At 41.0% G+C, this 22,412-nt stretch overlaps 8 protein-coding genes and 1 non-coding gene across 11 annotated transcripts in view; 3 read left to right on the forward strand and 6 right to left on the reverse strand.

Moving 5' to 3' along the window:
• LOC112084045 overlaps positions 1–423 on the forward strand; it is a 965-nt gene extending 542 nt beyond the window's left edge. The window contains 1 exon segment of the mRNA XM_024152321.1: positions 107–423. Coding sequence (XP_024008089.1) covers positions 107–423 — 317 coding nt within the window.
• A 232-nt stretch (positions 424–655) lies between these two features.
• Positions 656–2,702, reverse strand: LOC18994087. Its single transcript, XM_006417696.1, has 4 exons — positions 2,122–2,702; positions 1,629–2,031; positions 1,015–1,560; positions 656–772 (listed from the first exon to the last, which is right to left on the reverse strand). Exons 1-4 carry the CDS (start codon positions 2,700–2,702, stop codon positions 656–658), a joined length of 1,647 nt encoding a protein of 548 aa, XP_006417759.1.
• A 110-nt stretch (positions 2,703–2,812) lies between these two features.
• LOC18994088 (neuroguidin) lies at positions 2,813–5,367 on the reverse strand. Of its 2 annotated transcripts, none has more exons than XM_006417697.2 (9): positions 5,279–5,367; positions 4,864–4,939; positions 4,579–4,666; positions 4,143–4,322; positions 3,879–4,061; positions 3,620–3,784; positions 3,380–3,531; positions 3,171–3,294; positions 2,813–3,053 (listed from the first exon to the last, which is right to left on the reverse strand). In XM_006417697.2, exons 2-9 carry the CDS (start codon positions 4,905–4,907, stop codon positions 3,042–3,044), a joined length of 948 nt encoding a protein of 315 aa, XP_006417760.1. In that variant the 5' UTR covers positions 4,908–4,939; positions 5,279–5,367; the 3' UTR covers positions 2,813–3,041. The 2 variants fall into 2 exon arrangements, with proteins under 2 accessions (XP_006417760.1, XP_024008144.1); XM_024152376.1 differs by having other exon boundaries at positions 4,864–4,954; positions 5,279–5,348.
• Positions 5,368–5,735: 368 nt separating this feature from the next.
• LOC18994089 (39S ribosomal protein L47, mitochondrial) lies at positions 5,736–7,291 on the reverse strand. Its single transcript, XM_006417698.2, has 4 exons — positions 7,205–7,291; positions 6,834–7,044; positions 6,225–6,382; positions 5,736–6,094 (listed from the first exon to the last, which is right to left on the reverse strand). Exons 2-4 carry the CDS (start codon positions 7,000–7,002, stop codon positions 5,987–5,989), a joined length of 435 nt encoding a protein of 144 aa, XP_006417761.1. The 5' UTR covers positions 7,003–7,044; positions 7,205–7,291; the 3' UTR covers positions 5,736–5,986.
• Positions 7,292–7,569: 278 nt separating this feature from the next.
• LOC18994090 (histone H4) lies at positions 7,570–8,393 on the forward strand. The gene is made up of 2 exons (XM_006417699.2): positions 7,570–7,605; positions 7,851–8,393. The coding sequence occupies exon 2, from the start codon at positions 7,881–7,883 to the stop codon at positions 8,190–8,192; it is 312 nt and encodes a 103-aa protein (XP_006417762.1). The 5' UTR covers positions 7,570–7,605; positions 7,851–7,880; the 3' UTR covers positions 8,193–8,393.
• A 358-nt stretch (positions 8,394–8,751) lies between these two features.
• Positions 8,752–13,332, reverse strand: LOC18994091 (calcium-transporting ATPase 4, endoplasmic reticulum-type). The gene is made up of 9 exons (XM_006417700.2): positions 13,222–13,332; positions 11,485–12,906; positions 11,301–11,370; positions 11,086–11,207; positions 10,613–10,894; positions 10,144–10,521; positions 9,954–10,063; positions 9,634–9,862; positions 8,752–9,541 (listed from the first exon to the last, which is right to left on the reverse strand). Exons 2-9 carry the CDS (start codon positions 12,895–12,897, stop codon positions 8,957–8,959), a joined length of 3,189 nt encoding a protein of 1,062 aa, XP_006417763.1. The 5' UTR covers positions 12,898–12,906; positions 13,222–13,332; the 3' UTR covers positions 8,752–8,956.
• A 2,185-nt stretch (positions 13,333–15,517) lies between these two features.
• On the forward strand, positions 15,518–20,049 carry LOC18994092 (probable NOT transcription complex subunit VIP2). 2 transcript variants are annotated; one of them, XM_024152005.1, is made up of 15 exons: positions 15,518–15,616; positions 16,098–16,199; positions 16,318–16,426; positions 16,500–16,678; positions 16,777–16,831; positions 16,946–17,155; positions 17,313–17,519; positions 17,608–17,709; positions 18,116–18,204; positions 18,307–18,474; positions 18,583–19,005; positions 19,128–19,180; positions 19,259–19,300; positions 19,555–19,693; positions 19,778–20,049. In XM_024152005.1, exons 2-15 carry the CDS (start codon positions 16,182–16,184, stop codon positions 19,835–19,837), a joined length of 1,854 nt encoding a protein of 617 aa, XP_024007773.1. In that variant the 5' UTR covers positions 15,518–15,616; positions 16,098–16,181; the 3' UTR covers positions 19,838–20,049. The 2 variants fall into 2 exon arrangements, with proteins under 2 accessions (XP_024007773.1, XP_024007774.1); XM_024152006.1 differs by having other exon boundaries at positions 18,310–18,474.
• Positions 16,346–16,426, reverse strand: LOC112084198. Its single transcript, XR_002898156.1, has one exon. It is a non-coding gene; the product is annotated as a small nucleolar RNA snoR35 (small nucleolar RNA).
• LOC18994094 (ankyrin repeat-containing protein At5g02620) lies at positions 19,962–22,054 on the reverse strand. The gene is made up of 2 exons (XM_006417701.2): positions 21,449–22,054; positions 19,962–21,367 (listed from the first exon to the last, which is right to left on the reverse strand). Exons 1-2 carry the CDS (start codon positions 21,789–21,791, stop codon positions 20,079–20,081), a joined length of 1,632 nt encoding a protein of 543 aa, XP_006417764.1. The 5' UTR covers positions 21,792–22,054; the 3' UTR covers positions 19,962–20,078.
• Positions 22,055–22,412: the final 358 nt, after the last annotated feature.

The following is a 22,412-nucleotide window of genomic DNA, read 5'->3' on the forward strand; positions in this document are numbered from 1 at the left end:
CGATTCCTTAAATCTTTCTCGTCTAAGGTTTTCTGATTCTGCGAATTTTCCCGAGAAAATGGGTCAAGAAAGGTTTCTGAATTTTGTTATCGATGGGGTTTTACAGTGAGCTTGGACATGAACGATGGAGAGATAATGTCCGTACATCGCCTTGAGAAATCCATGGCAGTGAGAAACGAGTCTCATGTCAGCTTGGCGATTCTTGCTTCCTCTGCCGTTTCCCCAGTCTCTGCCAATCATAATCTGACAGCTCATCACAACGCAACCCAATCGCACAATGCAACTGATAAGCCTGAGCTTCGTAACAGGGAAGAAACTGGGGGAAAAGGGACGAAGATCAAAGGTAGAAAGGAAAAAAGAGAGAAAGAGAGTAAAAAGTTCAAATCGGTGGTAAAAGCAAAGCAGTCGTCACTCGCCGGCTAAACTCTGACCGGGTAAAAGTTCCTGACGGTGCGAATCTTTCACATTCTCTTACTTCAGTCCAAACAGTGAATTTTTCTTTTTAGGAATTGCGTTTTGCTCTGTATATGCTATGAAAGTGAATATGAGAGTTCAGAGAGATTTGATACTAGTTTTGAATTTGGGATGAAAATTGTTGTGAACAGAAGAGATGTAAAATCCATTGGAAGAAATGTTTTAGAGGGTAATCTGAATGTTACTGTTGAGGATGCTCGAGCTCACTGATCTCTCCGTCTGCGCAATTTCCGACCCAAATATACATCGTTGTGTTTCTCCGACTCGGCAATACTCTGCAACAATCCCTCCTCGGTGACTGCAAAACACATTTTTTTCTAAAACGTTAGCTAAACCGGTTTATAATTTGCAACCAACCGGTGACCATCTACTAGCTATAGACTATAGTTAGAAACTAAAATCAATTTCCGGTAAGTGTTTTAAGTGACCGGAATCTTCCAAAAAACGAACCGGTGTTCATTATATTGACTAGCTAAATCAAACCGGTACGAACCGAATATATACTGTAGATTGAAAAACAGAGGAGTTTTGGAGTCCAACCTTGTGCCATCTGAGGGGATCGGGTCGCTTGAGAACGACGACGGAATCGATTTTAGCAGGAGAATCGAGCCTCCAACGGCAGCTGGGAATCCTTCTTGTCTTGTCCAAGTTGTAGTAACCAATGACCTGGCGACGTCCTTCGTCGTACTTAGCAGAGTTTACGTAAAACACGAACGGTCTCTGGCACGGATGCCTCGACACGGGTCTCGTGTTGAAAGCGTAACCAATGTAGTCGGCCTTGCGGAACCAGTTTAGGAACGTTCTCGAAGGCATCTCGAGCTCTCGAGGAGAAATGATGCCTCGAATTATCTGGACGGAAAATCCCCATGAGAGCGATATGGACCAGAACCGGCTCTGGTCGTAGCAGATGGACTGCTGGAATATGCTGGCTGAGTCAAGATCTGCTGACGACATCAGGTGCCTGAGCGCACGTGACCGTTTCATCTTCGGGAATATCGGCTGCACCACATCAATGTGGTGCAGCGACACCAGAGGAGCCACTGGATGTGCACCTAACAGTCCCAACAGGTCTCCATAAACATCGTACTGCATAGACAGAATCATATGTCAGTGCTTGAGTCTGAAACGGCCACTAGAAACAAAAGGGAACTAACCTGGTGGAAACCAGGCTCTTTGGTTAAGGGTACGCCAAGCTCGGTCATACAAGCTTGGATGCGATCGTCGCTGCCGTAGAGACCAGGGTATCGCTGGATACAACGGTCTTGCATCCTGGAGAGCTCGAGGGCAAGAGGGTAGCTAATAGCGAACCCACCGCCTCCAAATGCCATAGAGTATGAGAAGAAGATGTTCTGAACATGAGCCTCCGAGGAGCTACCAACGTAGTAGTACTGATTGTGGTCGTATTTTGAGAGGACATTGACTACATTGTCCACCACAAACACCGTGTCGTCGTCCCCCATCACGAACCACCTTACGCCTTCTTTCCCTAGCCGTAGCGTCTCCGTCACTACCCGTGATATCCTCACCGCCGATCTGTCTCCCACCGGATGCGTGTACCTAAAATATGTAATAGCAAAAAACATGATGTCTTGTAGGGTTTCTTGTCAAACACGTCAGAGAAGAATGCTAGAATGAGAGCATGTTTACCGGAAACGTGAGGTGTCCTCGGAGATTCTGATCTCGGGAAGAGGTTCGTTACGGTAAGTTCGGACTCTCTTGTCGATCCAGACAACGCCACGTGTCTTACCTGGTCGCCACCATGATTTGATGTATTCTTTCCTCGTCTCCCACAGAACCGAAGACGCGGCGATCCCGAATACGACGTGATCCAGCGTCGTGTTGAACATCCTTGGTCGCCGAGGGTAAAGAGCAGGGACACGTGGAGGGACATCGACGTCTTGTTCTTCCTCCTCGGGCTCTTTACCAACGGAGGAAGAGTTTGTTTGTTCGGGAAGTGACAAGCGATAGGTGGAAGAAGGACGGCATGTTTTGCGTCCGCCTCCTCCGGTGGTTGAAATGAGAAGCAAAGGGAGGAAAAAGAGGAAGATGAAAAGCCACGGCAGAGGAGATCTGAGGAAAGAGACCCGGGATGTGTTGCTGTTGCTGTTGTGATTTTGGGTTTGGTTTCTTGGGGTCAAAGTCTTGAGTTTGTCGTGATGGTGATGATCTTCTAGAAGTCTGTTTTTGGGGTTGCTAAGATTGGTGTTGGAGCTTGAGCTGTTTCCCATGGTGGATGGGAAGAGACAAGAGAGAGTTGGAGACTACTTTGTTTCTTTCTTGTTTTTGTTTTTTTGTTAAATCAGATTCTGTTGCATCACTAAGTAAAATGAAGAAGAAGTTTCGGTGGAAATGAGCTAAATTAAGCGAAAGAGAGAAAAGGTCTTCCGAATTTCAAGGCAAGAGCATCGCCTTGAATCAGTAGCAAATTATGTGTTCTCACATTCATCACTTTCACATTAAACTAGAAGATCTCAATACAATAACAGCAAATCGAAATTTTGGATATCTGTCTAGGCAACAAAACTGGTGCAGTGAAGGAACAAAAAGAAACCACTGGTGTATCCATATCAGTGCCTCGTCTGCCAAAACAAAATGGACAATACATTGTCAAACACAATATAGAGACTGAGAAGTAAGCGCTGATATAATTCAGCAGAGAATACTTGAGGGAAAAGAATAGAAATAGACTGATTTACCTTTCTCCTCTTGAATTTTCCTCCCTTTTTACGGCCACTGCCACTGCCACTAAAGCTTGCTGGCTGTTCACCATCTTTATCCAAGAACTTGAAGTCGAAAAAGTTCTCGGTTATTCCATCCAACCTGATTCAGTTAAACATGAGTGCATCTCACATAAGATTAATCAAAACATCACATCTTCAATTAACACACCAAAGCAAAAACGTACCCATTGCCTGACTTCAACCGCTTCTCTCTCTTCTTATCTTCCTTTGTGCGAGGTGCCCGGATAAAGTGTTCTTCTTCCATCTTTTGTTGCCTTTCAGACTGTGCTAAGTACTTCTTAAGTTCCCAGCTCTCAGCCCCAAAACCATCTATGATCTGTTTATAATTCATTCACCCATCAAGTTCGAACATCAAATTAAATCGCTACTCATATCAACTGCAAAGTAATTTCCTTCCAACCCACCTCTTCAGGCCTGTCCTCGTGATCGTCCAACACAGCTTTCAAGTATGTATCTTGAGTGGCTTTCCTTAGAAGGTGCATCTCGTCTCTGGCAGCATCTCTTTTCTGTTTTGGCGTCTTGTCAACCATAGACGTAGGAGCGATTTTAGGAGGCCGATAAACACCGCCCTACGTTTACAAAGGCCAGTGGTTAATGAAAAAAGAACATACATACACCACATTCCTTCAGAATCAGAAGTGTAATGAGATAATTAAGGTTTACCTCTGGTTCATCCTCAGTTTTGTCAACAAGTAAGTCTGGTTTCGGCTTGTAACTTGAAAGATCTTCAGATTTTTGGGCTGCACCCAACTCCTTTTTCTCGGAATGAGCTTGTTCAGCCACAGACCCACCGGCTGTAGTGAGCTTCTGAATTTGGTACTGGAGTTTTTTGTCTATGGGTCGAATCTAGTCAAAAGAAAAACGAGTTACACTATTGATCTGTCTTGTTGGCCGGTATAAAGTGCGAAAAGACAATAAGATACAAACCTTTTCCAGAAACATTCGTATCTCTACTAGGCTCCTTACAACAGGATGGCCATCAATAGAGAATCCTTTTGCTTTCCTTAGCAGATAATATACGAGACACTGGCAATAACTTAGAAGTAACAGATGTTTGGCCTCAAGATAACTCATCCCATCCGCTGTCGGGAAACTGTTTGCTTTTACCTATGATTTGCAAAAATTAAAAAAAAAAAAAAATCAGGATGTCGTGAAACATGAATTACCCTGAAACCCATTGTGTCTCTGAATGGTAATGATTTAGTTAATCCCTTAAGGGGGAAAAAGCACTTTGATCTTTAGCATTAAAGCCAACAATTATTCTTATACCAGACTGAAACTACTTGTCACAGACGAGAAAAAAAGGTTCTCATTAAGTAGAGTCCAAAATTTTTTTAAGATGCTGTAATACAAGACTTTGTACCTTTGCAGTCAAAGCCTCCACTTTGCTCCTAACCACATCTAGACCTTCCTTCATTTCTCTCAACACGGATGCTAACTGTGGAGCTTCTCTGAGACAGTCAAAACAAGAAAACGATAACAGTAAAAAACGTGAAGTATAATATCATATCCAACCACACGAGTTCATTTTTTTCCCTGTGTGAGAATTGTGGTGATTCATTGCTTATACAAGCTAAATTTTGTTTTTCTAGCTAATACAGAGAATTGTCTTTATGAACTTCTTCATCAAAGAATAAGCATAACTCACATATTTATTCTTCCGATAAGACTCGGTATTGCGATCTCCTCCATGATTCTTTGTCAGAACTAGACAGAAGATAAGCCTGCAAAAATGAACACTAACCTAAATGTTCAGAGAGTTACCCCTAAACACCATATCAAAACTGATAAAACTGATAGTAGTGAGTAAGAAAGTTATCAAATTCCTGCAGAGAGAGAGAGAGAGAGAGAGAGAGAGAGAGAGATTTGGCAAAAGAACACAGAGCTGCAGATTCTTTTTTAAGACAAAGACCAAAGCCTAGAGACAGATGCAGCAAGAGGTCTTTATAAGACTATCTCTCCGGATGTCGATTAAACGATTCCAGAGCATGAGGGGGCGGTGGCTGTCGGTCCGACAACACAGCACACCACATCTCGAAGCGAAAGAGAGATTAAAAGCTCACCAGGGATAAACAACTCGGCGGAGAAGGTCACGGCAACAAAATCTCTCTACCGTTTTCCGAGGGCAACTGGTTTATGGAGACCGGCAAGATATTCTTTCTTTAGTTAGCAGTTTTTAGGGCCCAATACAAACCTTGGTAATAGATGTGCCTATTCTGGGCCTAACTTTCATCTTCTGTTTAGGGCCTATTCTGGGCCTAACTTTCATCTTCTGTTTAAGGCCTATTCTGGGCCTAACTTTCATCTTCTGTTTAGGGCCTATTCTGGGCCTAACTTTCATCTTCTGTTTAGGGCTCATAAGGGCGGCTAATGTTAATTTCCCCTATGATTTCGGACACTCTAAACTTTATGGTAACCATTTGCTGATTTGGCTAACCCCTTGATGAAAATTTTAGGGCTACGGATTTTGGGGATATCTTGTTGCTATAAATCTGTTTTCGACACATTTTTCCTTCTATGTATATAAGGAAATCGAATAAATAGATAATGTCTTACAGTATTTTGTGATACCTTACACATATTTTTATCAAGGCTTGCTTTTAAAAAAAGGATAACAGATCATGGGCCTTTTTTTTTATCAAACTTTAAAAAATAAGAAAAGAAAAATCTGGGCGTTGGACCCAGCCCCGTCTCGCCATGGGTTTGGGCCGGGACTGAGTCTGCGAATTGACTTGAGGTTACTGCTCGGTTGCCAAAAGAAGCACAAGGGATCACATGCCATTTACCATTCTCTTCATCTCGGCTGATCGTCTGGGATCAGGTTCTTCAATCGCTCTCTCTGTCAGCACATGCTTTATGCGGCACATTGATCTCCTCACCTATATAATAAGATGCAGACAAAGTTGGGGGTTCATGAATGTTTTTGGAGGGTTTAATATTTCTTTCCATAACATTTTATCAAAAACTCAATTGGAATTGAGAGTTAAAAGCAAGCTGTGTAACTATTACCTTTGGAATGCGTTCAGGGTTTGGAAACATCATGTTCTGTGCCTGAAGCATCTGACGCTGAGTCATCAACATGTTTTTCTCTTTCAGAAGAACGTACCACAGCTTCTGAAGATCATCCCATGACTTAAGGCGCAGTTCTGAAGCTTTCCAACCTCGACCTAACACCACATGAGCAAAAACCATTAGCAAATGAAACTATCCTAACCTAGCAATCCTTATATCCATATATTCCATGGCACAGCAGAGTATAATAACGAAGCGTGTTTTAAAAAACCAATTAGTTAAAGAATGACCATGTTAAAAGAAAAACAATTAGCACAGATCTCACTACAATCTTAAGCCACAGTAAAATAACTTCTTCACTTAGTACAATACAAGAACAATCCACAAGTAACTAAAGGCCTGATTTGGGAAAACAATGTAAGCATTAAAGCTCAGGAAAGATATCCTTAAAAGACTTTGTAAGAGCTATCTCAATTCAGATGTTACAGCTTTAAAACATAGCACATTTGGGTAATTTCGTAGCATCGTAGACAAAAACATCAATCAATCCATGAAGAATACACTCTCCATAATGGAAACGACTTCTGAAAAGAAATAGGAACACACCGTAGACAACAGGTTTATCTTCGTCCTGGCTTCGGTCAAACTCAAAGAACTCTTCGAGAGGGTTTGTGGCCTTCCGAACAGTGGAGGCAGCTGCTGCAGTAGTGGACTCCGATCTCGTAGCTGCAGCAGCCGCCAAGAATCTCCTTCCGAAAAATCGCGTAAGAAACATGGTCACAACACTTTCTACGAGCTTGCAGTTATGTAATCCGACCTACCAAAGATCATCAACAACAATCAGAAACGAGATGCGTACAGCTGATTGAATAACCAAATGCTAATAAAATGGTGAAATCTGTTCACAAATCTCACACTTCCAAACAAGTAACGGGTCGTCTACACAGCAAGCAAAAGCAGAAGAAATAAGAACTCACCGGAGATATAGAACGGAGAGCAATATGACGGCGACGATCACGGTCACAGAGAAAGGAAAATCAATCAAAACCCTCTTACAACATTTCCAGGATATAGCTATACGGAGACGGATATTTAAGGCCCGATACTAACTTTGGGTAATTTATGAGACTCTTATGGGCCCAATACGCTCGGATAGTTATATTTTTTTCTCTACCCAACCAATCAAAAATTGTGAAAGACGAAGGAAGTGAAATCCACGTCATCGATCCGTCTATTATTGTTAACGATGCTACAACCATCAGATCAAATAATCAACGGCTGGTATGAAAATCACGCGGATCGTCTCTGTTTATATATTCACATTCACCGGTCTTGTAGTCGTCATTTTCATTTGCTATCTTCTCCGATCGTTTAACAGGTATCTCCTTCTTCCTCGTGCCGATTAATTTTTGGTGCTGAAAAATCTCCCTCTTCAGTTTTCCGACTAGCTTCGGAGATATTTTATTCTGTCTCATTAATTGTTGCATTTTCGGATAAATTTGGAAAGTTCGATTCCCATTTCGGTGGATGGATTTGTAAATCTAGGGTTTCTGTTCATAATCACTTTCTGAATGCTAGAATTGAGTTGATTTCTGATATGATTCTTGTTTTATGGTTCTTCAGGTCTTTGATATCTACTGAAACTGTGAAGAGATGTCAGGAAGAGGAAAGGGAGGAAAGGGGTTGGGAAAGGGAGGAGCGAAGAGGCACAGGAAGGTGCTGAGGGATAACATTCAAGGTATCACCAAGCCTGCGATTCGTCGTCTTGCTCGTAGAGGAGGCGTCAAGCGTATTAGCGGTCTGATCTACGAGGAGACCAGAGGAGTGCTCAAGATCTTTCTCGAGAATGTCATCCGCGACGCCGTCACCTACACAGAGCACGCCCGGAGGAAGACGGTGACTGCCATGGACGTTGTCTATGCTCTGAAGAGGCAAGGTCGTACTCTCTACGGTTTCGGCGGTTAATCGACTCGACGACAGTTTTAGGAAATGGGATTTTAGGGTTCTGAAAATCTTGTTTCTGAAATCTTCGTGTTTTCATTTGATTACCCAAAGTAAATCCAGGAAGTAGCTATCGTTTTCATTTGCCAATATGATATTGTATTACGCTGAGAATTTCCAAATAGTAAGTTGAGATGGATTCCTCTGCTTAACATTTACTATGAATCCCAATCTGCAAACGCTATTCAACATAGCTGGAAATTAGTTGTAGTGATTTTTAATATAATCCTTCAACTTCTGGGAAGGTCTACTTACTAGGGAAAAGAGGAAATAGCTTAAATTTACTCATCTTCAATGGTTCTTTTAGGTCAGTTATTCAGTTGGTAATATTCACTGTCGTTAGTTCTTTTGTATGTGTTCAATGTCATAGAAAAGGTGATTTGTATCTCTGATCGGATCAAGAGCATCCTCTGATCTGAGTTTGCACTTGAAATCCAATCACGCAATAAACTATTTCAACGAGATACCACATTGTTATATTATAAGATTACGCAGGTAAAGAAGCACAGGAACGAAAGCTTAGTTGGTTATAATAGCATTCATCTCTATTACTGGCTTTGTGTTGTACAACACATGTCCATGACCAAAATGAGAACCAAGTTAGAAACGTTTTTTATCGATCCAAAAAATATCGTTTAGAAAATTAAATAACCATCGCTGAGTTAAGCAACAAAGTGAATTTCAGCTAAAACTAGAGTCTAATAATGCTTATTTTGATTCATTTCCTCCTACTCCGCCTTTTGCTTAATGGAGGGAGTGCGAGGTGCGTAGCGGTAGCCACTGGTACACCTTCCTACAAACTTGAGAACTTCATCTATCAGAATCACCGGAAGCGACACAGCCAGCACCAGCAGCCACTCGTTCAAGCTCAGTGGCACTATCCCAAACACCTGAGCCAGGAATGGCACGTAAAGTATCACAAAGTGGAGTCCGAATGAGACCGCCATTGCCAGGAGCAGCCACGGGTTCACCCACGGTGGCATCGTCACCAGGCTGCCGTCTTCTGAGAGTGCGTTCAGGGAGTTGAACATTTCAATGGCCACCAACACCGAGAGGGAGAGTGTGGATGCCTTTATTTTCCCCTGATGGAAATAGTCGCATGGGTTTGAGTCGAATGAGAAAGTCTGTGAGCCAGCCGTGAAAGGAGATACTTTGAAGCCTTCCCATGAAGAGCATTGGCCCCAGTGAGCAAGCTGTGAGTAGCTCACAAGGCTGTGACCGTCTTGGCTCAGATCTATGCCCATGAAGCTGTTGTGTGTGTACCATATGATGAATACTCCCACCGTTGCTACTCCCACATACATACCAATCACCTATAGGCAGGTACCCATATTAGTCAAAGTTAGAGAAAAAAAATCCCCAGAAGATGAACAAGGGAGAGAAACAGATGTCGGGATTTGCATACCAGATAGCGGAAGAGGATCCATGCAGTGATAAGCGAGTCATCGCTTCTGCGAGGAGGCTTCTTCATAATATCCTTGTCAGGGGGATTGAATCCCAAAGCCGTAGCTGGAGGACCGTCAGTTACAAGATTCACCCACAGAAGCTGAACTGGAATCATGCCTTCTGGGATTCCAAGAGCAGCTGTCAAGAATATCGATGCAACCTCACCGATGTTGGAAGATATCATGTACCTTTTATTCATCATAGTCAGATTGATAGGATCAATATATTAATAACTCAAGCCACCACGACATGACCATGTATATAAACTAGAAAACTCACCTAATGAAGGCCTTCATGTTGTTATAGATGGACCTGCCTTCACCAACAGCTGCAACAATAGTGCTGAAATTATCATCTGCTAACACCATGTCAGAAGCCTCCTTAGCTACCTGAAATATAATAATCACAGATCTTTAGAAATCTGATAGAGCCATAATCATCTTGCAAATGAGAGAAGAGAGACATATACCTCTGTCCCGGAAATGCCCATAGCCACACCTATATCAGCCAACTTGAGGGCAGGAGCATCATTGACTCCATCTCCAGTCATGGCAACCACTTCTCCATCTTCTTTGAGTAACCTAACAATCTCTTGTTTGTGCTTAGGTTCAGCCCTCGAGAACAAGAGCCCTCCGGTTTGTCTTAGATGATTCTTCTGATCTTGAACATCCATAAATTCTTTTCCAGTCAAGCTTCTTGAAGAGATATCTTCACCTGCTTCAAAAACTCCAATTTCACGGCAGATAGCTTCCGCTGTGCTCTTGTTGTCTCCGGTAATGACCATGACCCGGATACCTGCTGTTCTGCAGTCTGCAATGGCTTGACGAACCTCTTTTCTCGGTGGATCCTTGAATCATTGAAAAAGTAGAGCATGAATAACCACCAAAGAAGAACAAGAGAGAACCAGAAAATATAATGATGACACGATCACAACTCACCCTTAAACCAACAAATCCGACAAATGTTAGATTGGACTCAATAGAAGAATAGTTGGATGGGTTGAGAAGTTGCTGGTGAGCAGGATGGTCTTCGCTGCCATCATAAGTAGCAAAATCTGATGGAACATCCGAGTACGCAAATCCGAGACATCTCAATGCACTCTGGGACATATCATGTAGGCTTTGTAAAATAAGATCCCTTGAGTATTGGTCAAGTTCTTGAGTGGAACCATCAAGTAACTGAACACGTGTACTCCTTTCCAATACATTTTCTACAGCACCCTGCAAATTTCCAAAATTGGTCACTTAGGTGCGGATAAAAAGAGGGGACAAAGACTTTTTTGACTAATAACAAGCGAACCAAAGCACAAGCCATGTAACCGTAGATAAAAGGTTCTCCAAAGTATACACTATACAAAGCTTCACAGGGTCGACCTCATGATGCAGGATATGCGAAATGATGAAAAACATACCTTAACCAGTAGCAGTTTTTTTCCTGAGCTGGAATCCACCATAACTCCCATTGATTTCCGGTCGCGGTCGAACTCAAGAGTGGCAATCCGTTGCTCTAGTTCACTCCATAGCCGACAACAACCTTCAAAAATGTTAAAGAAAGATAATATACAGGAGTTTAGCATCTATAAAACTGTGAAAAACATGAGTAACAAACATTATTCAGTATACATACGTAATACATCGCCATCAGTCAAAGTCGAAGCTTTACTTCCTTCGGGAAATCCCATTTTCTCAACCAAAACCTGCTCAGGGAAACAAACACCAATAGAAACAAAAAAATGCAGATTAAAATGTGAGGACAACAAATACAAGAAGTCTATCTAGTTACGAAGAGATAATGTAGTAGACCGATTTACCTTCAAAGCTGCCTCAGTAGGCATGCCCCTAGTCACAAATTGATGGTCAGATTGCTCGACACTAGCATCGTTGCAAATGGCAGCAATTTTTGCAATCATCTGAAGATTTGCATCCATCCGACCCGCTGGCCAATCTTCAATCTTTCCATCTCGAGGATCAAATGAGGTCCCCTCAACACTGAAAGATCGAAGGGTTCCAATTCTAGAACCCATAGCAACAAGCTTTGAAACAGCCATCTGATTGGTTGTCAGAGTTCCAGTTTTATCAGAACATATTACGGTGGTGCATCCAAGAGTCTCCACACTGGGCAACTTCCTAACCAGAGCATTCTTCTGAGCCATCTTCCGTGTGCCAAGGGCCAAACATGTGGTAATAACTGCTGGCAGACCTTCAGGAATTGCAGCAACGGCCAACGCTACAGCAATCTCAAAGTAATACGTGCACTTCTCGAAGGAAAACTTAAAGTTTCTGGGCCAGCCATCAACATACTCCCAGGACAGAAAGTACTTGACATTGATGAGCCACACCAACGCACATATTAAACCAATAATCATAGTCAAAGCTTCCCCGAATTCGTTGAGTTTTTTCTTCAGAGGGGTATCTTCCTCGTGTTGTGCAGCTTCCTGAATCTGTGAGTGTACCCTTCCAATCTCAGTACTCATCCCAGTGTCTGTAACTAAGCATATGCAGTTTCCATTCACAACGGTGGTTCCTGCAAAGACCATACACTTCTTTCCTTGAATATCGGCATTCTCCTCCACATGTTTGGTGGTTTTGCTCACAGCCTCACTCTCTCCTGTCAAGGAACCCTGCTCGACTCTAAGAGTTGAGCTGATCAAAGCCACAACACGCATATCAGCAGGCACCTTATCACCAACCCTCAGTTCCACAATGTCACCAGGAACAAGCTCCTTTGCAGGCAAGCTAGATACCTTGTTCCCATCGCGCACGACAGTAGCTTGCGCAGACTGTATCTCCTTCAAAGCTTCCAACGCCTTCTCGGCGTTAGTTTCTTGCCAGATCCCGACAATGGCATTAACAATTAAGATCAAGAAAATCACAAGCGGCTCAACAAATGCGGTGATCCCCATCTCGCCTCCTTCGTCGCCATCAAAGAAGGCCAAGACAAAGGAAATAACGGCTGCCGCCAAAAGAATACGTACCAAGGTATCATTGAACTGCTCCAAAATCAACTTAAAAATTGATGTGCCCTCAGGCTTCTCTAACTCGTTCAACCCATAGATCTGATGCCGCTTCAACACCTCATCAGTAGTTAACCCTTTCTCACGGCTAACACCGAACTTCTCTTCACATTCCCCAACATCTTTAGCCCAAGCAGGAAAGTTATCAGACTTGAACGATTCAGAACTATTAGTTTGCTTATTGTCCAAGTCTTCACCTCCTTTCCCCATTATCTTCCACTGCCAAAGAGATCGAATCAGTCAAACTATCATAGTGTACCCGGAAGACAATCTAATTGTAAGCTTCAAGTTAGACTAAACGAAACCATAGATTGAATCTGAAAATGAACGATAAATCCTCAGATAAAAACCGATCAGATCTGAAGTGTCTTCGTCGATAAAACCATCCAGACAGAACAAACAAAAAAAAAACTAAAAGGAGAATTGAGAATTCAAAAGCACACAGAGATCAGTGTCCAGCAACAGATAAACCGAAGATTTCAATATGAGAACGAGAAAGCTATGAACACAGAATACGGGATCGTGAAAACTCACCAGAATCGGAGCAAACTAAACGCCGGACTGTTTATTCGATGCAGAAATCGTACGCCTCTCTCTCCAGATTCTTCTCCTCTTCTTCCACGGACGCCTTTACATATAATAAAGGTTAATACTTATATCTATTCAATATATATATTTGTTTATTTATATTCCTAGAGTTTACTGGCTCGTATCTTTCCAGGGAAGTGACGCCTGACGGGAACACGATCTCATCAGTTTTTGCATTTAGGTCCTTATACTCTCTTTGTGATTTGTAAAAGACCTTGTTCTTGGTCCATTACTTAAGGGGCTTAAAGTCCAAATTTATAATATCTGGGGCAATTCGTTATTTTGAATAAGCTTTTCTTAGTGTAGCTTTACATTAAATGTATGCGAATATTTGCAATTAGATTCCAACGTCGATGGGCCTGTTGGACTCTTCCACGTCAGTGGCCACGTCGATCACATGGGACGGGCTCTGCCACGCCCATTTTGACACATGGTGATATATTATTGGTTGCTTTTGAACCACAAAAAAAAAAAAGCAAGGCACATTGAATCTCACTTTTATATTGAAGGAAGAGATCTAGTTTGACAAACTATCTTCCTGATACGCCAAGTTGAATGACAAATAATTTATTTAGTTGAAACTTAATAAAAGGATGAAAATTGTCAATTAAATTTTAACATGATAGAGTGATATTGCGGATGAAAGATTCTCTGGATTTTTCTTTAATGAACCCACTTCCCCTTATCGAAGTCGAATATGCATAATCTGAAACTGTTGTAAATGTAGCCCCAAGATATGTATATAATATTTGGGCCAAAAACCCCAAGCCAGTGCTGCATCGGCTTAAAGCCCACCCTGGATAAAACTCGGATGTAAGATTGGGTTGGGTTACGGTCTGAAGAAATCAGAAGGAGACAAGAGGAGTTGCAAGTTGCAACGAATCTGTAACTAGATTCTGACTAAAGAGGAAAGAGATCGAGTATGATCAATCTCTATACTTTATTATTCGTGATTCTTTCAAATATGATTTTTTTAGTTGTGAATTTTATTTACGTAAGCTTCTACTCAGATAATATCGGCATTCAACAAACCCTAACGTACAATACTGTATATCTTGGACTAGTTCTGCAAGGCGTTATTTATCAAACAAAAGTTTAAATTATATAGAAATTCATATAGTTGGATCATCAAACTTTAGAATGGGTCGTCAAATACGGAAAGTTCATGACGTGCACACTTTGCTTTATGTTTTCGTATATATACATATGGATTATGGACACACATACACATTTTTTCCGGTTAAAACAAAAGTACTGATCAATCTCTTTCAAAACTCACTATGTTCTTGTTCCATACCGTCCTTCTTCAGCTGCTCTTTTCTTTCTTATTAGGGTCGCCAACTCGTCATCGGAATATGGATTGTCTTCGTCCGAAGACAAAAGGCCATGAACGCAGCCGATATCAAACCCTATCCAGGTAATATGACAGTTCGTTATAATGTTTTGAAAGTTAATTACGCTTCATTGATGTTTACTATTTTTGTTAGAGCTTGTTTATTTTTTATTTTTAGATTGCATATCATAGTAAATTAGTAGAACTTGGCGGAATCGATGTGATGAAATGACTCTAAAAACTTGAACTAACTGTTTACACATCTTTTGTGACAAAGTACAATACAAGTGGGTATATATTGATTGTAGATAATATTTATTTTTCAAATGGAAAGTTTTCACCCGAGTCAGAACATGCAACGGAGTGTGGTTATAATAATTAGGTATTGTAATGTTTATCGAGATTAAGATAACTAGAGAATATTAAAATAACTGTGACATACATAATTTAATAGGAGATGTGGGAGCTAAAGAGATCGATGGGCTATAGAATGGATGAAACGACGGAAACGGCTGCCATGAGTGCTACTACCACAGGAAAGCTTTCAAATGGTGACACCAATTGAATAGTCGAAGGAAAAAGAGCCAAGAGTTTTTATGTCGTCGATTATTATTTTTTTGCGCCAAATCTGATATAAATTATTTACTTCTATGTGCCTAGTTATTTGTATTATTGATGAACTAGAAAAGTCATTTTTTAGTTATTATTTAAAAGATGTCTTTTTGTTAACAGCATGTCAATATGTATTACCGTATATCGGATTTAAATCCACCAAAGCAACAGCACTATTACAAAATACAAACTATTTTCTACTTTGTCAGAATTGTTAAAAACATGTTTATTTAGTAAATAAACCCAGGAATTAAATAAACTACTATATAGGGAAAGAAGAAAAGATTTCCTTCCTTTGACCAAAAAAAAAGATTTCCTTTAAATTGTTCGCTTGGCTTCCGAGCTCCGAAGTAGGACGTTCCAAAATAATAAAGGGAAAATCGACGAGAAAAAACGGTTAGTACTACAAAAGAAGGGATTTTTATATTCCGATTTCTTCTCCAATCTCCACCTTGGGGAATTTCGATCCTTTGAGCTTCTGGATTGAGATTTTTTTGTTCATCCTTTGGGTCCATATTATTAAAAGGTCCCTATTTCGTTTGGCTGCTAATTACAAATCTGAGTGCTTTAGGGTTTTCGTTTTTTCTTTTGGTGGTCATCCTATTTCCGATTTCGGAATGGTTGATCTTTCTATTGAATCCTTAATCTGGTTGTTGACATTTGAATGTTGGATCCAGTTTTGTCTTAATTCCCATCCAGTTCCTGAAGAGGTTTTGAGTTCATTGTTTGGAATGTATGGTTCAGATGCGTTCAACTTCTACTGTTTATAGCTCTGTGTCAAACTAGGGTTCTGTGATCGTTTCAAAGTTGTATCCTTTTCCATGTATTTCCTGTTCTGGAATTTTCTGCCTCACCATTTTAAACTCTTTCGTTTCAGGGAAATCAACCATTTACGACTGCAATCTTTCAGTCCTGAGTTCACTGAAGGGCTTTTGCATGTGGAGTTAATTACTATCTGCAAATGTCAAGTTTACTTAATGTACTGCCACCACATATCTTCGTATCACTAAGTTGCATTATCGTCAATATAGATTCTAGAATTTATATAATGTTTGTGGTTCCTCTGACTAAGTGGTAATTCCAAATGATATTCTCAGTCTTCAATAAACGGATCTACCTCGAATTTATCAGACGGTTCAGGGAGAACTTTTACTTCTTCTTTCTCTGGCCAGTCTGGGGCAGCGTCTCCAGTTTTCCATCATGCTGGTGCGTAGATGTTTCCTGCATTATTTCCGTCAGAGTTCTTCTCAACTTATATTGGTTCTTTTACTCTCTATAGGATCTATTCAGGGCCTTCATAATATTCATGGAAACTTTAATGTTCCCAACTTGGCCGGTACACTTGGATCGAGAAATTCAGGTCTAAACGGTGTTCCTTCTGCTGGAGTCCAACAACAAAATGGCAGTATTTCAAATGGAAGATTTGCATCCGGCAATCTTCCAGCTGGGCTCTCTCAGGTGCAGTCATGCTTACGTGTTGTTATCCTGAAACAATGCAAAATTGACCCTTTGCTTTGCCTCTGCTTCAACACTTGCTTTTGGATGCTCATTTGCAGATATCCCATTCCCATGGTAGCTCTCATGGACACTCAGGACTCACCAATAGAGGAGGTATGAATACAGTTGGAAACCCTTAATTCTGTAGTAACACTAATGGGTTTAGTTGTTCTATTCCTGGGAATCTTCCTACCTCTACCACTAGTGATAGTTGGTTTACTGCACCAGGAATGGGAGTTTCTCCAATTTTGGGGAATGCAGGCTCTAGAATAACAAGTTCTATGGGGAATATGGTTGGTGGAGGCTCAATGGGCAGGACCTTGAGCTCTGGCGGAGGATTATCTATTCCGAGTCTTGGTTCTCGGCTAAATTTGGCAGTAAACAACGGATCTGGAAATATTGGACAAAACCGAATGATGGGTGGGGTCCTTCCCCAAGGTATATACACTTCATGATATGCATCCTTTTCTGTTGTTTGTTAGAATTAATTATATGTGAATTTGTATGTGTGTTTTTAAGTTTTTTCCCAAAGTAGTGTCTCTTTACATCTTTTACGATTTCTGTGAAGTCTTATATTCTTCCCTCTCTCTTGTAGGATCTCCGCAGGTTCTTTCCATGCTGGGAAATTCCTACCCTACAGCTGGGGGACTTTCCCAAAATCATGTTCAAGCCATGAATAGTCTAAGCTCAATGGGCTTGCTGAATGACATGAACTCCAACGACACTTCTCCGTTCGATATAAATAATGATTTTCCTCAGCTCACAAGCCGCCCCAGTTCTGCAGGCGGTCAAGGACAATTGGGTGAGTAACCAAAACCCTTTCATTCTATCTTCCTTCTTTTATCAATTTGAAGCAAAATAAAACTCCGCTCTTTTCTGAAATTTCTTAGGGTCTCGATTGAAACAAGCCATTGGACTCAGCCCCATAGTTCAGCAAAACCAAGAATTCAGCATCCAAAATGAAGATTTTCCTGCATTGCCAGGATATAAAGGTCCCCTTTTTGTCTGCAACTTTTTTTTTTGGTTTAACTTTTGCTTTCTTGCTGTTTTTTTTAATGGTCCAATTGGATACAAATTTCTGAATCGTATTTATGTCCTATTTGTGTGCATTGTGGAATTTGAGGTTTTCACTCCAAAAGGAAACATCCACCTTCCACATTGGCATAAAATTTGGTGTTAAAGAGATTTAGAGAGTGATTTTGTGATAAAAAAGGAACCTGAATTATAAATCATGAAGAATTTGTTACGTAATCCTCATAATATTACTAGCATAGAATGTCCTTGCATTAAAAAAATTTCGACACTTTCGTGGTGGCTGCATTCAGTTTATTTATTGCTCTTATAAAGAGATTTCCGGTTAATGTATAGTCTTTTACAAGATTGATCGGTTGTATACAGGTAGTAATGCTGATTATCCAATGGATTTGCATCATAAAGAACAACACCATGAGAATTCAATTTTAATGATGCAATCTCAACAATTATCTGTGAGTTTAAGCTTGTCAAAAAAAAAAGTCATTGGGTTTAATTTCCATCCAATGGATGTTTTCATCACAATGTTTTACTGTATCCTCTAATTTGGGTACTAGCAGATGGGAAGGTCTGGTGGGTTTAACTTAGGGGGAGCGTACACGTCACACCGTCCTCAACAACTACAACAACAGCAACAACAACATGCTCAAGCTGTGAGTAGTAGTGGTGTCTCCTTGCATGGGTCTGACATCTTCTCATCCTCGCATCCGTCTTACCACTCGCAGGTATGGTATAGTCTGTAATATTTTTGAAAGCAGACTGAGATGTTTGATGGTTTTATTTAACTAAAACAATGCTCTTGCTCTTTCTCAAGTATATTTGATCGGTTTCAGACTGGTGGACCTCAGGGTATTGGATTAAGATCTATGAATTCTGCAAATTCTGTCACTGGAATGGGTTATGACCAGCCCCTCCAGCAATATCAGCACCATCAGAACACGTCCCAGTATCGCTTGCAGCAGATGTCAGCTGCTAGCCAACCTTTCAGAGATGTGGGATTAAAGTCAATGCAGGTGACACAGTCACATCATGATCGGTTTGGCTTGCTCGGTTTGCTTAGTGTGATAAAGATGAGCGACCCTGACTTGACATCTTTGGCACTTGGGATTGATCTGACGACATTGGGGTTAAATTTGAACTCAACAGAAAATCTTCATAAGACTTTCGGCTCGCCTTGGTCCAATGAACCCTCTAAAGATGATCCCGAATTCAGTATACCTCAGTGTTACTTCGCAAAAAACCCTCCACCTCTACATGTAAGTTACCCCCTACTCTCTCATAAGTACCATCATTCACTTGTCCATCTGGGGTTGTGTTTTCTTGTCATTAGCTGTGTTTAATTTTTTACACTTTTTTTTTTTCTTTTTGGTGGATGCAGCAAGGGCTCTTTACAAAATTACTGGTAGAAACATTGTTTTACGTATTCTATAGGTATATATGTCTTTGGAATTGCAATTGTTCTTGATGCGCTCACTTGTCAAAAGAACCATAACGAGTTTTCTCGTGCAGCATGCCGAAAGATGAGGCGCAATTATACGCGGCAAATGAACTGTATGTCCTTTTCATCATAATAATTTTTTTTTTTTTTTTTGTCTCTAGTATTTGTAAATGCTTCTTTTGGACAATTGACATATATCGAACTAGGAATATAGATACAAGATCGGGAGTATGGAACTAAAACATCAACTTTTGATTCCATCTTTCTTCTCCATGATTTGAAAATGGTTTCTGTCTTAATTTCCTGGTTTGGTATCAGATTGCAAATCACTGAAGGATAAAGCTGCATAACTCTTTTCGTTTTGCAGTTACAATAGGGGTTGGTTCTACCACAAAGAACACATGCTGTGGTTCATTAGAAACGGAGAACCTCTCGTCAAAACAAATGCGTATGAAAGAGGATCATACCTCTGTTTTGATCCAAACTCATTTGAGATCGTTCAAAAGGTGAGTAAATCCAACTTGTGTTCATCAATTGTAATTTATTTTCATTTGGCCTCTGAAGAACACCCAAAAACCATCTCGTTGCAGGAAAATTTTGTTCTTTATTACGAGATGCTGGAAAATAGACCGTCCCTATCTCAGTACTGAGTGTAAACTATCTCTTATTCAGTATTTATAACTGTAAATTTCCTACCAAAGTTATCCATCGGTTAGGAAATCCATAGAACAGGAACCAGATTCCAGCATGTATCTTTTTCAGAATTTAGCTTTTTGGTTTATTCATCTCCTAGTAACCTTTGTTGTTGATCATATATAGCTGAAACTTCTTCAAGCTATAGGTTATATTAATATACATCTCTTCCCCCATTCAGAATGTGTTGCATTAATTTCAGATTGCATACATTTTCTTACATTCGTTTTGAAGAACATCAGTATCCGTAAGCTGGGGAATCCCCCAGGATCCAGATTTACTGTTGATGGAGGATCTTCTAATGTTTCTTGCATTGGCAGCTTCAATCTTGTGCTGTATTATCCAGTAGCACATCGTCCCTAACGTCGTGATCATTATAGTTGCTCCAATAGCAGTCACCCCAATGGCTAGCCACTTCTCTTCTTCGCCAACAACAACAAACGACAGAGCCAAAAAGGCAACAGAGATGAGAACGCAGGCAAGCCACATGAGTTTGTTTATCACAGCCATCATCTGTTTCTTGGCCCTGCTTTCTATTACTACCACTGATGTCTGAACCACCACGACCGCTAAGGATATGAAGAGAGCGATGGAATCAAAGATGAAGAAAATTATGAAGGGAGTCGTCGATGCAATATTTGCCTCACCGAGTGAATGCCCATCTGGAATCTTACTTGTGTCTTCTACATACTGTCCCGGGACAGTGAAAATGGCTGCAAAAGCAACCGTGGCGATCAGAACAGCGACCACAGTGGTCGAGTTAATTGCATTGTTGAGACCTTCCGTGTGCATTTTGTTGAGCTGCTTGGCGATTCCTTGAACACGTTTTCTTGTCTGGCGTGTATGCTCAAGCTGGTTGTGAACCTCATGCTTAATATCGCTCACGGTTTGTTTCAGCTCCCGAGCAGGGTTAGGCCCGGGCTGCTGAATGGTCTTGGCGCTGGGAACGCCATGTTTCTTTAAGATGAGAGCCACGTCTGGATTCCCAATCTTTTCTGCTGTGTCAAGTGCGGTCTCGCCTGTTCGGTTAACAGCTTTTGTGTCTGTCATGTTGTTGGCTAGTAGCAACCTTACGATCTGAGATCTGCCTTTTCGAGCTGCAATGTGCAACGCAGTGTTTCCCTTTGTGTCGGCTATGTTGATAGACGACCTATCCGCTTTGATAAGCTCCTCCACGACTTGAACATTTGTTCCTTTAACCGCCATGTGAAGCGCTGTTTGGCCCTTCTTGTCCATCCTGATTGCAATCGCCGGTTCTGATGCCAAGAGAGCCTTAATGACTTGGACATGCCCGTTCCTTGATGCAGAGTGCAACGCCGTCTTTCCGTTGCTCTTGGCGATTCCGGCGAGGCTGCTTCCCAATTCCAATAGAAAGTTTACCACTTCCGTGTGTCCTTGTGTTGCCGCTGTGTGCAACGCCGTTGTATTCAGTAGATCCACCGTCATCGCTAGCTCGGAGTGAGCCTGTGCTAAAACCTTCAACACCTCTGCAGAAAATCCGAAAATGCAAACCCTAGTTAAGATGCATTCCAAAAATGGTTTTTAGTGATGATGTTTCAAAGAAGTACCGAGATCTCCTTGCTTGGCAGCAATGTGGAAAGCATCGAATCCGTTCCTTGCTTTGATCTCAACCAAAGCAAGATCATAGCAGTTGATCATCTCCTTCACAATTTCGACATCACCATACTCTGCTGCAACATAGAGTGCGGTTTCCCCTGATTGGTTCTGTTTCCCCAACAGCTCATTCAACTCAGTACCTCTGGTTCTTGTAAGAATCTCGACAACGTCGTCTTTGTTTCCGCGTCTCACGGCTGAATGAAGCGGCGTGTCATCACGTTTTCCAGTCAGCTGTTTCGCCATTTTCTTCTTTGGCACGCCAGAATCCGCCACTGTGTCCTCTTCCCCTTCCATTTTTGGTTAGAATCACCTTATCTCTAAGAAACCCTCTCTCTTTCAAAAATATCCGTTGAAACGATCAATCAATCTCTTTCTACGGTTTTAGAAAAAAAAAAAACAGATTATAAACTGCACATTCAGATTCTTGTCTTGCTTATGCTGAAATATTTGAGCTCGACTTGTTGCCACCCAGATTTTTATTTATTGGCCTGCGATGAACCATTGTTTCTTTTTGATAAAAGTTCATCATCGATCAGACGGCTTTAGTGGATGATACTTTGAAGATGGGAACATGTAACGACAGAAAAAAGTTTGGTGGTCTTGTCAAGATTAAGAAGTAGAAAATAGAGAAGACGAAGTGGAAGTAACAAGATTAATAATGGTTTATAAGAAATGAAAAATTTCGACATGAGAGGCACATGTAAAGCAACGGCAATCACTTTTGTTTTGGCTTTGTATGTGAATCGATCAACCAATAATCGAAAACGAATCTAAGTATTTGTGTTACTTTCTTGAAAAGTAGTGATCATGACACCCTTCAACATTATACATTGCATTTATTTTTTTTTTATAAATAAAAATAAAACTCTACTTGTTATTTGTAAAATGGTTTTATTTTTAAAAGTAGATTCTTTT

This window comes from Eutrema salsugineum, unplaced genomic scaffold (assembly GCF_000478725.1).
Source record: "Eutrema salsugineum unplaced genomic scaffold, Eutsalg1_0 scaffold_5, whole genome shotgun sequence".
NCBI classification, from domain to species: domain Eukaryota; kingdom Viridiplantae; phylum Streptophyta; class Magnoliopsida; order Brassicales; family Brassicaceae; genus Eutrema; species Eutrema salsugineum.